This window comes from Coturnix japonica, chromosome 3 (assembly GCF_001577835.2).
Source record: "Coturnix japonica isolate 7356 chromosome 3, Coturnix japonica 2.1, whole genome shotgun sequence".
Lineage (NCBI taxonomy): Eukaryota > Metazoa > Chordata > Aves > Galliformes > Phasianidae > Coturnix > Coturnix japonica.
In genome coordinates this window covers 13,886,396-13,904,083 of record NC_029518.1, presented here as the reverse complement: position 1 = coordinate 13,904,083, position 17,688 = coordinate 13,886,396, and the positions used below count along the sequence as shown (strand labels likewise).

Below are 17,688 nucleotides of genomic sequence, written 5' to 3'. Positions count from 1 at the left end.
ATATCCTGGAAGTGACATTATCCTCTGCCAATACAGTCTAAACTTGTTTGGGACTGAGAGACCTGGTGGGATATATGATAATGAGTGGAAAAACTAGAATCTGAGTTTAAGAAGCAGCTTTTTCTTCCAACCAGCAACACACGAGGTAAAAGTAGCAGGGGTCTTTGAGCTGCCATGCTTGCTTGCAGGATGTCTGTGTTCCAAGAATCAGCACCATAGTCATCAGAGAGAGATTCTTCCCAGCGTCTTACCATCAGATGCTCCACAGCCATTTATTTTTTATTTTAACAAAGTGAATAGGACAGCGCAGCCCTATGCTGGTAAGTGCTCTGCTCCTCCCTGTTTGTGCTTTCAGATGTTGTTAGGTTTGCGACAGTCTTCCTAGCGTTGTGGATGGAAGCAATGGCTCTGTAAAGGTCGTACACCTGCCACTTAGCTTGTACCCACCAGTGTCTCCAGCAAGGGTCAGTGCAGAGCTCCCTGTCTGAGCAGACACGTGGACCACCTCATTTGCATCACTCAGAAGAGACTCAGGAAATGGTGAGCAAAGTGGAAGGAAATGATAATCCAAACATTTTTCTAGTCCCTAATCATAAAGGCAACTTAATAGCAGCAAGAAAGAAGAAGAAGGAAATTCTGAGAGCTAAACATCTTTCTTAGTCATAAAAATAACCCTAAGTCAGCAGTGCTGAAAAAGAACCTGGTCTGGCTCTTTTTGGCTGGGGGGCCAAGAGTCCCGCAGAAATCCTCCTCATTTGACTTGTAGCTCAGAGGAAATTTGCCATCACTGTGTTTCACGTTGCCAGATTGATTAATTGCACTCGTAATCAAACTGAGAAACTTGGAGTTGGAGGAAGCCCTGGGGATTCTTATGAGGCAAGTGCATTAGATGAGGTAACCAACCTGAAACGCTTTTTGCATATGAAAAAATAGGACCTCCAAGCATAAAGAAATTCTCTTTTTCAACACCGAAGGACATGCAAGTGGATGTAAAATGGGGATTGCTTCCAGTCCCCAGCTTACATGGTTAGCAGCTTATTAAAAATGTACATTCATTGTAACATTATTTCTTCCGCGGTATGTGTAATACAAACGAGTTGCAATACATCAAATAATACTTCGAAACATTTCCCATAAATGATTCTTTGTGTTGTTGCATGTAACAGCAGTTGTGATCTGTACGTTACAGAGACCCAAACACAAAACACGTGGTATAAAAATGCAACAAAAAGGAAGGTAGTACCGCAATGATCCGCCTTCACGCATTTTATTTCATGTTTTAACATTACCCCAAATAGGTGTTTGCATACTAATATGCTATGACCCAGGTGGCAGCACCGTTCCTATCACCCAAACGTTGCCACCAGCTGAAGGGAGGGATATGAATGCCACGAGACACTGGATGAACAGAACTGGGCTGAGTCATGTTGCTGAAAGCATCTGCTCACGTCTGCAACATGCAAAGGAAATCAGTTGCGCTATTTGAACCAGACACCATGAAGACACTTCCTTTAACTGACTGAGATTCTTTCTTTGCAGCAGTCTTTTGAGCACTTGGTTGTGTGCAAAGTGATCCATTACCAGCGTAGAAACGCTTCTGTAAGGCATGACCACGCATGGCCACTCACACTCCACAGGCGGGTCATGAACACACACAGAACATACATACAATCAGAAATGGAAGCTCCAGCAAAAAGCATCCCAACACCACTCTGGGGACAGGAATGAAATCAGGAAGCACATCTGGCTTGCTTTGGTCAGCCTCTCCAGAAACTGTCATCTCTTCCAGTCAGTCTGGGGAGGGCTGGCAACTACAATGGAAGCCGGTCAAGAAGATGCCCCATGTTCTCAAGCTGAGAAATAGCCAGGGCAATTTGTTTACTATGAACACCAACAGGAGTTGAGGGGTTTGCAAATCATTCATGATTTTGAAGGCTTCAGACCTTGTCTGCTAAGAAGCCCAATTTTATTTTCTTTAGCTAGTCCTTTGTAGCTCATCCAGCACTGCAGAGCAGAGCTAGGCAAATGCATACCTATCTCCCAGCAGTCCTTTCCCACTTGTCATCAAACGAAGAGAAATAAAGGAAGAGATGCTAGACACACAGGACAAGCGTGGTGTCTATCTTTCACCAATCCCTCCAAGTGAGCAGTATAAAATCTCCTTGTGTTTTCAAAAACAATCGTGTGCCACTGCCCAGCACTCGAATCCTACACTGACGCAAGATTATTTGATGGAGGCGTGAGAAGGAAGGACATTAGAAAACAAGAAAAAGGCCAATATCTTTCCATGCTTTCTGATCTTCAGACCCACATTGCATTCTATTGTTGAGCTATCTGGCAATGCAAGCCTCAACTACCAATTGTTATATTTTATTTCCTTAGTTTTCTTTACTTAGAATCACAGCACCAGACTGAAATAGTGCATTTTAACTCTAGAGAACAAGTGAAGCTCCCGGTGATGTGCAATCAATCAAAGAAATGCCTCAGTCGTATTGGTTATACTCAGGGTGCCACTGTCCTGACTATTTCCCGGTTGCGAAATAATATTCTGCATCCTGAAATTCTCTCTGTGAAACCAAACCCTCATGTCTGACTTCATCCTGACATGTTCCATAAAGGCTTTACACGCTGCATGCCTCCTCCAGCATGACAAGCAGAAGAGAAGTGGCTTACAGCAATAATAAAGCACTTGAGGATCTTTTGGGTTAAGAGGCCATAGGAAGGTATGAGTACTGCAGCTAAAGTGAAGTGCTTTTCCTGGCTTTGTATCTGACTGTAGGATGCATCTGGTCTAAAACAAACAAATAAATGAATATATAGAAACGCCCAGAAGAAGCTGTGCACTTTGGGCCAGTGTAGTTAGTGACAAAGTGATACCAAAGCCTGGTGATGTTACTGGAACAAGAGACAAATGAGGTAGTTCAACACTCCAAAGCAAACTCTTTGGAAGAAAGGCTTGAAGCGCAGGGCAGAGAAATCTCCCAAATAGCATTTGTTTCATTTTTCATTTCAAAGTGCTCAAAACCCAGAGAAGCTATAAAAGAAAACCAAACTGATACTTCCAGATGGGATGGGCAATGAGGGGAAACACCAGCAAGTTCAAGAACTGATGAACCACGTCAGCTCTGTTGCACCTAAATTTTCCCTGTCCTGGCTGTCTGAAATATCCTACTTACTTCTACCTGTATTTGGATTGCTGCCCTGGTTTCAGGGTAAAGAATGGGAGAAGCCATTTTTGCCAGCTCAGAAAGCATCCAGTTGCAAGAGTTTGCACTACAAAGAATTTGCAACTGGAACTGAGACATTTTCTCACTCACCTGGCACATATTTAAATAAAACTTAGAGCCTAACAACAATAAAATTGGCTCTTTGTCATCTGTTTATATGGTTTGCAATCACAGATGGTAGCTGTGTCTTTGGAGAAAGAGCTTTCTGAAATTAGCTGCTCGTGCACATAATGATGTGGGGGTGTTTGCTAAATCTGAAGAATTCCACTATCTGAAACTTGTGAAGTTCCGCCCTGAAAATGTAGGTATCTCTCATTATCATCTCTGAGCTGAGGCTGCCTTCAACTAACATGATGGGTATTCCTCCAGGTAAAGCTGCAGCAGCTCCAACTTCCAAAATGTGCCATTTTTCACTGCTTCCTCTAAGGGAGTCAGAGAGAGGGAACGCAAGAAGCTGGCTGATGTATTAAAGCATGGTGCAACATGAAATCAGTAGGAAATTGGTGCAGCAGGCAAGAAAAATTCCAGCTTTCCAGCTCCTGTGAAGAGTAAAGGCAGAAAATAGTGGAGAGACCCAGAGATGTAGTGAAAGTATGAGGGATAAAATACCAGGAATGGCAAAAAAGGGACCTGGTGAACATGTGTAGTGTTTCATGCACATGAAAGTGGAGGGTAAAAAGAGCTTTGCCACATGGAGAAGAAATAGGAAGGACCAGGGACTGCAGTGACACAGAGCCCAAGAGTCAGTTTGTCCCTTACAGAGCAATAATCTTGCAGTAGCCTTGACCATCGTAATGTCCAGGTTCAGATCCACCTCCAAGAGAAGTAGTGGAAAAACAAGAGATACTTTTGATCACGAAGAGGTAGCATAGGGATGGGATTACATCACCCATATGGCTGTCTTACAGGATATTTCTACCATGCATTCTATCATCACTGTAATATAAAAGAGGTGATGCAGTGTAAGTCTTCCACTTGCTCCTCAGAACTGGCAAGAAAAGCATAGGAATGGTAAACAAAGTCAGTGTGGGTGTATGAACAGGACATCCTAAATGCAGACACAGCAGCAAAACTGCACCTTTATTACTATGGTTTATTTTCAGCTAAGCCCCTTCCACCCAAACATTTTCCATTGGAAGTGAATTTGTGGTGGCAGAACTACATTTACTCCAAGTCAGGAATCAAAGCTCTTCACTCCCTTTTCTCTGCCCTCCCTGTTGTGAGCTGTGGGACACAGCATGCTTTCTCCAGCAGCTCTTCACCTGCACGTCTGCAGGTGAATTGGAATAAATTGGAAGCATCTCTCATTCTGCACAGAAAGAAAGTGAAAGGAATTGAGGGACCAAGATATAAAAAGATGGCTTTTGCAAGGATACAGGACTGATGTGCATTGGCTCATTGAAGTTGAGCATGAGATCCTAGTAACCTCTCCTGATGCTAGTGAACTCTTGTATGGCAAGCAAGTGGCAAATGCTCACTTTAATCCTCATTTTGCATTCTGAGGAGAACAAGTACTGTGTGCAATTGGAAGCAAAACCAGGAACGTTTCTTTCTGGAAGAAAACCCTATTCTTGGGTATGAACAAAAGGAAAAGGAAAATAACTATGGTAACAAACTTTTCAGCCCATAGTCCCAGAATCACATTTTGCTCTGCTGCCCTTGGCTCGCCACTGCTACAAGCTGCTCCAAATGGACGGCGAGCCAGAACAGCAACGAACCTAGCTAAAAAAACCCCACCCAAGACTAACCCAAAGCCTTTCCTTCTCACTGTGAGGGCTCATGCAGCCACACGGGGGAGAGGGCTGAAAGGGGTGGAGGGGGGTAGGAGGGCACCTCTTAGAGAACTGGTACCTCTCTTCCCCTTAATTTGACCACAAAAGTGCAGACTTAGCATAAAGTGGTTGTTTGCCACTTCCACTGCACTATCCACTTGTTGGTTTTGTTTTCTTTTCCTTTTGGCCACTGATTTTTGGATATATCTACATTTATAATTCACTGCAATCATTATAACTGTAATACAACAATGAAATGTGATAGAAATGTAATCTGAGGAGGGTTTTTAGAATTGCACTGTAACGTCCTTTAGTATTGCAGTATTAATTTATTACAGTTCCATAAATATAAAAAGAGAGCTATTTTCACATTTCTTTAATTCGCCAACTGTTCCTCCATAATATGTGGATTCCACAGTAATTATTACAGCATTAGATGAAGATGTTAAAAAAATAAGCGAATGGACTATTTTAAATACTCTTTTCATACTACCGTAACATCAGGATCTCACTCATTAGCACCAATTAATTCATTTAGAATGAAATTTTAAAAGCCGTACGGAGCACTGAGCATGACATAAAGCTTCCCATTAAACCCAGCAGCAACTCGCCCAATGATTCTACCATAGAGCCCCATGATTGGTTTAGAAATAAACAGCCCATCTTAGAGAATTTGAACAGGGGGAACTGTTTGTCTTTTCCTAATATGCATCAGTGATTTGTCACTGATCTCTGTCTTCAAATGAGCGTCTTAATTCTAGTTTGGCTTTTCTTACTTCATCTTCCAGCAACCAGATCCACACCTTTTGCCTTTGGTTCCATGTCTGCCACTGATCTCTCCTCTGCTCACATCCCTGTTGAATCACCAAAGAAGTGCTTCACCACCACCACTGCCACCCTCATAATAGCAACTGAGAACTCACACGCAGCTCATTATTCCTGCCAAGTCCCTCATCACTTTGGGAGGCAGCACCTCTGAGGGCACAGCTTCCCCCACTCTGTGCACATGACCTGTATTCTTCACACTCGGAAGCACAACCCTCTTCCTGGCTGGATGCAATAATTAGTCTGAATGCAAGAAACTTAAGAAGCAGTCCTGATCCTACTGCAGAGCTGCCCTGCCAGAACTGTTTTACCAAGCTGTCCATCTTCCTGCTACTGCAAATCACTGCCCAGTGATTCTGTTTGTTCCTCTTGATAGCCACTTGAAGGCACGGAAGTGCTGAGCTAAGGTCAGAACCTCAGAAGTGCTAATGAGAAACATCCTTGCTTGTAAGAGATACCAATATAGAAACATAGTACGTTCGGTTAGTTGGCTTAACATTTAATCATAATTTCAAGTAGAAAAGTTTTATTGAAATCTGTATAAATCACCTGTCTTTATCAATCAGATTTTGGAGCTTAACAGTTCTATAGCCACGACGAGTAACATTAGATAGATTACTGCCTTCTAAATTTTAGGTATGGAGCTATTCAACAGCCAGTCATTATTTTGTCCAAAACTGCTGGGTCTGAGGTCCTGAATTCCCAGTCATCCTGTTTGCTCCCCCTTTTCACTGGTAAAACCGTGTTCGGTTCCTAGTTTTCTTCCTATAATGGGACCCAATGAGTGAACATCAGCTTTTTGGACACTGTAAACTAAAAATTATTCAGAGCTACTGAGGTGTTCTTTCATAAGCTGTGTTTTCTTTGGAACCTGCTGCTCCAGTAAAGTCAGCTCTACTGAACGTGGATAAAAGTAAAATCAGAGCAGAGTCTGCTTCGGGAAATCATCACCTCTCGTGTCACTTTGAGAACAGCGAAGCCTTGCTCTCTGTGGTTTCTATGCTTTGCAAGAAAAGACCAGCCAAATAGGATTAGGCAACCACATAATCCAGCCTAAGCGTTTCTGGCAATGGCCAGTGCCTTTGTTGTTGTTGTTTAATAATAAAACTGGCAAATTGCAGATAACAATTTGGTGGGGCAGTAAAGTGTCCTGCTCACACGCATTCATGGTGCAAATCTAAAGAAATTATTGTCACTGACTCACAAATGACTTTGGGAAGAGATCGGTTGTTCCTACACAGATCTCAAGCAGGGCACGCTGCCTCCTCCACCTCCACCCCCCAGCACAGGCAGGCAGGAGGCACTGAAAGCCCAGCTTGCCTTAGGCAGATCCTGAGCCACGCTGAGCTATGGGGCCAAGTCCTAAGAGCTCAGAAAGCACCATCCCACCCTGCCTGAGGTTACGCTTTCTAACTGGCTTATGGAGGGGTGCATCTGATGTTAAAGGAACCTCAGGCAGGGCAGATATACCTATAGAAAATGGCATTTGGAAGGAAGTGTTCACTGCAACTCAGCTGGAAACATCCTACCTACACAGTTATACCTTCGTGTCATAAATCATCAGCTTTCTTTCAACAACAATATCTATCTCATACTATTTTCACAGCTGACATTTCCCAGTGTTTTCTTGTCTGTATCCTGGGCTTATGTGCTTTCTGCAGAGCATTTTCTTTTGGGCTCACGTTTTTCCTAAAGTACCGAGCACCACCAGCGATCCCCCTCCTTAACATTCACATCCATAACTGCCTCTTCTCCCAGGATACCAGACCAAACGCTCGGCTCAATAGCAATCAGTTACAACATTCACTTCGTTACAGAAGGTCTTCATACAGCCTGAAGTTTCACACTGCAGTTATACTGAGAAGGACACAATATCCCACAAACTTGGGAAATAAAGACTCATCACAATTTTGATCTTCCTTTGCCTCTGAGATTTGTGTTTTAGGCAAGGGCTGCAGGGCCTCTGTGTACCAACGCTGAGGCCAGTTTGTTTCTAAAGTGAGATCTATTACCACAGGCATTTCCAAGCATGGCCAAGAAGCAAGGCTGCTCTGCCACTGAAAAGCTGCAGGTGCCTCAAGTTTCTGAAATGTAGAAATAGCATAATATATGGCTGGATCAGTAAGAATAGCCCTGCCATCCAGCTCTTGACAGTCAGTGCCTCTGGGGGAAGGCAGATGGATTTGGAGCAGCTTTAGAGTGGAGAGCAGACACACAGGTCTGCTGAGACATAACAGAGGCAAAGCCAGAGAGACAGAAAAACGCAGTCTGTGTATGGAAACAAAATCACAAGAAAGGCAGGGGGGTTTCCAAAGGCAAAGCAACAAAGAGATACATGATCGTAACTCCACAAGAGGGACAAATCCTGAGGTCCTGCCTCAGGCGAGCTTCCAGTGGGAGTCTACCTACGCCTAGATGGAGTAGAACTGCCTACAGATGTGGCCCAGTGTAAGATACCAACAAAGATGCTCGAACAGATTTGCATGGGGAAGGCAACGCTTGCTGATACCTCCACGGTCTCTTCGCTCCAGTCATAATGGGACAATGTTTGTGGCTTGATTGCGTGTGTTCAGTGAGGCAGCCCTGCACTTCCTACCCCGCTGCAGGACACACGAGTGAGTCTCTGAGATGAGCCCTGGCATCCGCCTCTTTAACACACCACACGTTCACCATGTGCATTCTCATCTTCAGCTGTGCTGCAGCCCCTTGCCCAGGTTGCTGGGAGGTTTAGAAAGGTGGATGTTTTCAGTCTCTGTGGGGTCTGGTTGCGGGGGCTTTGGAAGTTACAGTACCTTAGGCCAGTGTTGTCTGGGATTCAATATTGCATTAAGTGGTGACACATTGTGGGCAGGTGGGATCTATTATTGCATTATGGAGGCTGCTGCTTCCCTGAACAGGCTATGTTTTGTGTGTGAAGCGGGCCCACACCTGCTGGAGCTGGGACCTGGAAATGCGGAGGACGGAAGGCATGAGTCTGTGGTTTCCTGCCGTGGGGGGCATGTGCCTGCGGTGGGGCATGCGCACGGGGCTGCTCTCCGCTGAACGGCTGCGCTGTATGAAAGTGCCACCAACGTGAGGGTAGTGTTCTGTCTCCAGGGTTGAGGAGGAGAAAACGGAGGACGCCAGTCTTCTCAGGGGGCTGTACCTCGGGAGGGAGTGCTGAGAAGGCCTGTCCTCCTCCAACTGAAAAAGACCAAGAAGAGTGGAGGAAAAGGTGTCAGGCAAAGACTTGACTCGCCCCTGGTTTGTGATGCGCATGCTGCAGATATCTTCGCTGGCGGACGAGAAATGCTTTTGCTCTACACTGGGCTAACTTACTGCTCTGTGCCTACAAATTCCTAAGGATCCCATGGGCACCACGGGAGCCTGCAATTATGGGGGCCTGGCATGCTCTCCCCAGACACATGCGACCGCGAGCGACACCAGCAGTGTCAGGTTTGCTGTATCTGTCCCCTCCTCTGGCTACTGGAAATGTCTCTTCAGGCCACATGCCTCACCACTCTGGCATCACTTATTTGATATGTCATTAGGCTAGTCATACATCCTGCATATAGACAACAGGCAAACTCTGACCGCACTTGGAAACCACGTGTATGAAAGAACAGGTGAAACACTCAGCGCTCAAATAATTATATGCATTTAATAGTGAGAGATTCTCAAGGACTCCTTCAGTGCAGCTTATTAAAACTCACTCCAGGGATTTGCAAAGGCCACTCTGAAGGCTGTTAGTGGAGTTCCCTTTTCTTGCGCTGACATTCCTGCCTTCTACTCAGTACCTGCAGGGGGAGCGTTAATGCTTCCAGTTTTGGTAAGCAGAGGCAGCAGCTGGAAAAGCAAGGCAGTGAGTAACTATCGCTCAGTAAGAAACTGAAAACAGAGCCACAGGAGATGATGAGGAGAAGATGTGCTCTTAGGCCCCTTTTCTGTGATCCAGGGATGGCCATGGAAGTAAGTAAGTAAGGAAGGAAGGCAGGCATACTCACAGAGGGCAGCATCTGAGTTTGCATCAGGATGAGATCGCAGTCCCTACCTTCCCTCTAAGCAGTGAATGGGAGAGAGAGGCAGTATGGGAGTGACTTCAGACTCTTCACCCTGAAAGTGCTAAGCTCTTTCTCTCCTTTCTACCTGTGCAATGACACTTGTGCTTTCACAGGGGTTTCCAAACCTGCATTTCTAAAACAGAACATTTTTTCCTGGAATTACATGTTTCCTTTCAAATTCGTTCCCTTCCTCATACTGCATTTGTTTTCAAGAAATCAATGCAGGTTTCAAACTATAACCAGGAAATGTGAAAAGCCAATATTTTATTTTCATAAGCCAACACTATACTCCTTAGCTGACTAGAGATGTTGCCCTTGCAAATTATCTAAGGAGAAGAGCTGAACTTCATCCAGACTCATATATTTTCTATCACCTTCAATATCTTTGCAGTATTTTGAGGCTGATATCTTCATAAGGATCTAGAAACTACTCAGCTTGTGGTGAGCATTAAATGTGAAAAGCAATTATTCACAGTCCTACATGTACTGCATGTCACTGCACAGATAAGACTCTCAGATAACAATAATGTATAACAATGTCACTCAATATTTGAGACAAATTCTAGACAGCAACTCCAATTCTGGAAAAGGACGATCATCTTTTCTTTGTGTAGATGGCACACAAATTCAGTCCTGGCTATACTGTTTGTAGGCTGCACAGATACATAGGTGGAATTCTTATCACCTGCTTCACACTAAGCATCTAGTATGATTTTCACTGTATGTATCATACCAACACGGTAAAGCCTTCTCAGCTTAAAGGACCACTCCAACTATCTTGATGGACTCCCTTTACAGCGCAGAACCAAGGACCTTGCCCAGGCCACAAAGGGATAAATTTCAACACCTCACCACCATGCAAACTCAGATATTGCTGCTTCCTGGCAGAAGCAGAGGTTACAAACATCTCACTTACATTAATGCATGTCCTAATGCTTGAACCACACAGTCAAAGCTGGAGGTGCTGCCCCTCTTCATCTCTTTGCCCTTGGCAGCATTCAGGCTGGACCACCCTCCATCAGCCCTATCCTGTTCTGTTTGGGCAGGAGCAGTGTGACACCTCTCATGCAAAGTCCCAGGGAAAGGTGGTGTTGACAGAGCTCAATAGACTTAGAATAATACATTAAATGTAATTAGCAATTTTCTGCAAATGCCCACTGCTCACTACTGAGAAATGGTTCCACAGGGTAGCTCACAGATGTTGCTGTAGAATGAAAAGGAATGCAAGACACAGCACCTACTCATACCTCATTTCCTTGCTGCTTTCTTCCCTTGGCCTACCTCCTCTGCTCAGTGTTGTGAATCTGACAGCCTGCTGTTCTGCTTCAGCTCATTGCTCAGCTCTTTCAACCCAGCTCTTTGTCTCAAAGCCAGTGAGGTGGTATTTTCTGTCATCTCCTTCTGCTGCCTCCTGTACTCTGGGAGTGCTAACAATTTCCCTCATCACTGCTGCAGGGTCTGTGGTCAAAGAGCTCAAAATGTAATCCAGAAAATATCCTGCTCAGCTTTCAGTCCCCAGTGCAAATCAAATGAAACTTCCAGTAGCAGACCCAGGGGCAGCCCAGAACACTACAACACATGAACCATAAAGTCAGTACAGATCACCTCAAATGCTAGAACCCTGTTCTGTGAGGAAGCCCTCTCCCATGTCTCTGTGCCTCTTTCTGAAGAATAACTGCCATGACTTCAAATAAATGAAGGAAAGCAGCTGCACGCAGGGGTCAGCAAGGCCAGGCTGCTCCCAAGGACACCAGGCAACATCACAACTCCTGCATACCTCTAACAAGGTGATGATGAGGTTCAAGAGCACGAGGGCACTGGACTCCAGACCAGAACAGAATTTTCTTGGCTCAGTGAGGGTTTCAGCACAGATTTTTACAGGATAAAGTCAGTGACAACAGATAAAGTTGGGCTCCCAGGTGAAGCTGTCCCAGGCAGCCCAATGTGTTCTAACTGCCTCCTGTCTTACCCATGTTATTCCCAGCACAAGTCTTCATGCTGAGCACGCTTGTGAGATCTCTCAGCAAAGATGCCAAGGGTGGGATACGACTGAGAAGAGTTTCTAAGTTTGCTGATTTCTTAGGGTCAAGACCCAGACAACTTTAAGTTCATCTGTGCTATTCTCCTGGCTCTGGGAGGTTGGCCGCAGGAGAAAAGAGACCTAACATAGTACCAAGCAGGATTTTATAAAGAACAATTCTAACAACACAGCTAAGCTGGTGAGGAAATACATCAGTGGACCTTACATTGAGATCTTAACTAAAGGATAAACTCCTGGCTCCAGGAGATGGGACCGTAAGACACAGTGTAAGCAAAGTACCTTTTGAACTCTGCAGAATATATCCAAGAATAGGTAAGGAAAAGTTAATTCAGTCTCCCAGTGCTGCTTCACATCTTTGTCTTTCTTAGGCAGAACATCACTTAGGCAGGAATGTTTTAGGGAGAGAAGTCTCAAAACATTTTCTAGAACACCAGTTCTAGTCAAGAAATACACGTGTGCAGGCCTAGAGGCAGAAGCAACGGCTCAAGCTTTTAAACACATGAATGTTTGTGTTTCTTCCCAATGCAGAAGGCAGAAGTAAGTTGCCGTCTTTGTCAAGTATCAGTGCATTCAGTCAGCATATTTAAGAACTCGACCAATTTTTAAATGATATTGCTAAGTGTGGACAAAAACACAGCTTTGTTGCTCAAAAATAGCAGCAATCTTGCACCAGAATGAATGTGTAAACAGAAGTGCTAGTTCAAGACCTTTCTACACACTTTTAGCTATTTCTACAGCTTCATCTGCATAGGTCTGTTACTAAGTTATTAAAATTCCTATATTAATAAACCTAAACGCTCTGTTAAAAGAGTGTTGTATGCTCAGTGCTTCACTAAGTGAAACACAGACAGAAGGGCTTGAACTGGATATGGTTTCATGTACCAGCACTTCCCCTGAGTCTGTTCTCTGTTNCTCATTATCATTTGAAAATAGAAGATATCTAATACATGAGAACAGAGAACTACAGAATCATCTAGGCTGGGAAACACTTTCAATATCAAGTCCAATCATTAATCTGATCTACTGAGCCACATCACCACACCACGTCCCTCAGTGCCACATCCACACATCTCTCAAATACCTCCTGAGCCTGAAATTCTCCCAGTCAACTAAAAGCCTGTTCTTCATTTTGCCCAGAAACCATTCATTCATATTGTGCTCCCTCACACACCACAGTTCCATAAGGACACCACCTTCCTTCACACTTGCAGTATTTCCTACATAGATTTAAACATCTGAACAAACATCTGAGCTGTAGATGAGGACAACCTGGGAAACTACACTCTGGTCAGCTTGGAAAGGTCTTGGAGCAAATCCTCCTGGAAGCTACTTCCATGTACATTAAGATAAAGGTAACTGGGAGATATCAGCACGGCTATACAAAGGCTGAATCCTTCCTCATGAATAGATAGATTTCTGTAATGAGATTGCTGGCTCACTGGGTGAGGAGAGAAAGAGGAAGGATGCTCATCTCAACTTCAGCAAGGTTTTTGACATTGTCTCCAAAACATCCTCATAGACAAAATGATGAAGTAAAGGTGAGATAAGTGGACACTGAGCTGGACTGAAAACTGTCTGAACTTCCAGTCACTGGTGATGTAGCCCAGGGGATTATATTAGGGACACTCCATTAGTGACCTAAATGATTGGACAGATTGCACCCTCAGTTGATAGCATTTTGGTAGAGAGGTACCTGGGGTTCCTGGTGGACACCAAGTTGAACATGAACCATCAATGTGCTCTTGCTGCAGAAAAGGTTAACTGCCTCCTAGGCTGCGTTAGGAATGTTCCAGTCAGATGGAGGGTGATGACCACTGCCCTCTTCTCAATGCTGGTGGGGCCACACCTAGAGCACTGAGTCCAATTCTAGGCTTCCCATTTGAGAGACACACAGAGCTATTAATGATAGTCCAGTGAATGATGAAGGGGCTGGAGCATCCCTCACTGGAGCAAAAAAATGGAGAGAGCTGAGGCCTTTTAGCCTGGAAAAGATGAGGCTCAGGGAGGACCTTATCAATGCATGTAAACACCTGATAGGAGAAAGAAGAAGCAGCCAGACTCCTCTTAGTGATGTCCAGTGAAAGGACAAGAGGAAACAGTCAGAAACTGAAATACAGAAAATTCAGTTTAAATATAAGAAAAAGTGTTTTTGTTGTTGTTCTGTTTGTTTGGTTGTGTTTTTTTTTTTTTACCGATATGGAGAATTTAATACTGGAACATATCGCCCAGAGATGCTGTGATGCCTCTGTCCACAGATATTCTGGACTAGACACAGTCCTGAGCAACCTGCCCTAGCTCACCCACCCTGGAGCAGCAGACAGGACTGGATGGTCCAATCTCAACTATCCTATGATTCTGTGACAATCAAGAGGTTAGTGTCTTTTTGCCAGAAATGGCGTATACTGGAGGAACAGAAGTAAGTGTTAAATCAGGAATACATCATCGAATCATAGCTTCATGCAAGCCTAGAAGAAACCCAAGGCTGAGCTGCAGAGAGCACTGACAGTGAGGAGGCCCTCAGTATTTTCACAAACAAAGCCCTTGGGCAACTGTTTACAGCTCTCATCATCTGTGTCTCCAGCCTTGCGGTACCAAAGAAGAGGCTCCTTCTTTCCTTTATGCACCAAGTTATTTTTCCTTAGAGAATTAGCAGCTGTTTTTGTGATGAAATTGAAAAATATGAGTAATTTTGAAGCTGTGTATGTAGAGGCAAATGAAGGATCCAAACATCAAAGAAAGCATAAGTGAACCCCAGGCACTCAAACAAGTCCAGTGTTGGTCCAACTACATAAAGAGCTAGGCTCAGTAGTAACCAGGGAGTATTTCAGAACTGAAGAACACAGAAAGGCACAGACTGCTGGAGAACCAAGGGTGTCTGATACATTAAGTGACCACCCACAATCACATTATCTTTATGTAATGAAAGGAAGTGAATTTTCTTTTTTTGCCCGCTAGGATGACCTTTTTAAAAGCATCATTGTGCTGTGCTAAGCAGCCTTCATGCTGCATCATACCCAACTCCCTCAGTCATTTCACACAGCACTTACTATCCTTGCTCCAGCCTTTTTTAGCTATGTAAAATATGCCAGTGAAGCATCCCTGATGGTTCTTACCAGCTGGTTTGTGCCACCCTCATTGCATTATGAGCATCTTGCACTGATCAGTTTAATAAGGGTACAGAACAAATTCACACAGAAGCTCTTTCAACTTTGCTTGTCCTGCCTATGCAACCTCCAGACATCTAGGTCATTCCAAATATTGGCTTTTTACACCAAACACCTCCACCTTTTTTTTTTTTTTTACATTAATCTCTGGGATCCAGAGATGAATAGAAACTGGGCAGGGCCTGTGCAGAAGGATCCAATCCTGTGAACACTTCCTTAGATACCAACGCCAAGAAGGAATGGAAAACAGAGCTACCACCTTCCAGAGGCAAACAGGACTGCAGAGGCACCTACCATGAAAGGGTATTTCTGCGACATGATCCAAGACTCGCCTGTTGTTTCCTTCATTCATGGATTGCATGTGCATGATAGATCTTCACTAGCATACAAATTTCAGCTCCCAGGAGAGCAATTTTATTGTTTTTTTTTTCCTTTTTTTTTTCAATTAACACTCTACAGCCTTCTTCTGAATGTCTGAGAAATGAAGACTAGATATGACACAGGTAATCTGAGCTAACAGTATATCATGGTTCTCCAGTTAATCTAATAAAATATCTTACCATTTATTGAAAACTGAACCTCTTTATGTCTTCAGAGGACCACAGGTTAAAAAAACAACATGACATTTCTGTGACCTAAATGCCTGATAATAACAGTGCTGATCACTGAAGTAAGGTTGATGAGGTGTACGTGTGCTGGTTACTCTGTGATTTTATTAGGTATTCAAAAGAAAGTTTAATTTCAGGGAGTTACTTTATGCTATGCATTGCTGCAGGCCTACCCATGATGTATGATTACATTAGGCAGCATTCCCTTGTCATGTATTGCTGCTGCTGCTGCTGCTGCTGAGAAACTGTGAGATGTGCTAGTAACACCTTCACACATCTAAGCAGTTATTAATAAATCACTGAGGGATAATGATAAGAGGACTTATTAAAGATACCCACAGTCAGAAATGTGCTCACCTCTTGTATCTGTGCCAAATTGCTAAAATATCTTGACAACAATGTGCCCTTAGTAGTGGACAACACTACCAGCTATAGGGAGCACCTCTAAGGTGTTCACAACTTTTGCAAGTATTGTCAGAAAGTTTCACACAAGCATCCATGCTTGGAACCACAGATCTCTCCAGCATAGCTGAGGCTTCTCAAGACAATGATTTTGCTATGCTAGGCAATGAGATACAGACCAGAGTAAGCATCTTACCTGTCTCTGAGGACCAGTAGGTTCAGATTCTCGTCTCCTTTGTCGGATAGCTGGTGCTGAGTGTAGGGGAGAGTGGGCTGGACTTCCTGTCTGCTGTTCATGTTTACTGTCAGATACTGTTTGGGAAGGTCCTTCATGTCTGTGGGAACTGTCCTCCTCAGTCACAGGCTGCATACCCCGACTTCGCCCATCATGAGTCTTCGGCCTGACTGCAGCGTCTGCCCCCAAGCGCCTTCTCTCCTCACCATCTTCGATAGGTCTTAGCTCCTCAGGCTCCTCATCTGTGGTGCCAGAGGTGCTTGGCTCAGCACCTGGATGAAAGTCCTTCAGCTCCGTCTCCTTATCAATGATAACCCACTCCTTGCTATCAAAGTCCTCCTCCTCTGCAAGTGGCACTGAGCGGAAAGCATTGCTGAGGGCTTCATGTTCCACTGAAGCAGACACATCCATCCGACCACTTGCCTGCCGGTCAGCCTGGCCAGTGTCAATGGACAGCATCTGGGCCGGCTGGGAGGAGCACACAAGCCGTGATGGAGAGCCAGGCAAATCCATTCGTGATCTAAAGACAGAACATGAAGCCATTAAAAATAGATCCTGTTTGTGGTTAAAGTTAGAGAGCATACGAGCTGAGAAAAAACCTCTATAGCCTTCACTCACTTCTTGGTATGCTTTAGAAAGATGGGCTTAGGGAAAAACACTTATTTAGAACTTATTTAGTAGCAGAGAGAGACTCCTCCTAAAGTAATTCTGTATGATAGCCACCAATTTCATCAACTCTCTTCCTCATAGCTGACAAGATTCCAACCAGTTTTTCTCCACAACACCAAAATACTCCTTTCCCATTTGGAATTCCTACGGGTTTGTGAAAACAAAGACTTTAATCTTAAATCTACTGTCTGACTTAACAATGTCATTGCTGGGCTCCTATGCCTCTTCAATTGCACTGTGCTCTCCAAAGGTGGCCACTGAGGTCTCTGTGGTGGCTACATGAGCTTTTTGAAGACAGCGGGAATCTCACTGAAATGTTACAAAGGTGTAGGTGACCTCAAAATAATTTGGAGGAGCAGGAAGGAAACACGTCACATATGCAATGACAAAGGGCAGCATAATGTTCAGTGACTCACAATCTAAATAGCATCAACTTGTGCAGCCATGCAGAAATACCTTTCAAACAAGCCCTGGAAGCTCCCTGTGCCCCGACAGCCTTGGCATCATCTCAGCTGGAAAAGCCAGAGGCACTTCTGTCTTTCTGTTCCACAGTGTTATGGTCCATGCTTCTGATTTGGCCTGCACCTGCTGCTTCCTTTCCCTCCCTATTCAGTTCTGACTACTGCAGAGGCTGGCAGCTTGTTGCACAATCACAGTGTCTGATGCCCAGAAAAAAGACACTCACAGTATTTTTTTTACAAAGTG

At 44.3% G+C, this 17,688-nt stretch overlaps 1 protein-coding gene across 1 annotated transcript in view; it reads right to left on the bottom strand.

The window, feature by feature from the left end:
- The window catches only part of TTBK1 (tau tubulin kinase 1), a 74,152-nt gene that overhangs the window by 11,275 nt on the left and 45,189 nt on the right, over positions 1-17,688 (bottom strand). The window contains exon 13 of the mRNA XM_015857004.2: positions 16,276-16,834. Coding sequence (XP_015712490.1) covers positions 16,276-16,834 — 559 coding nt within the window. The remainder of the gene's footprint in view (positions 1-16,275; positions 16,835-17,688) is intronic.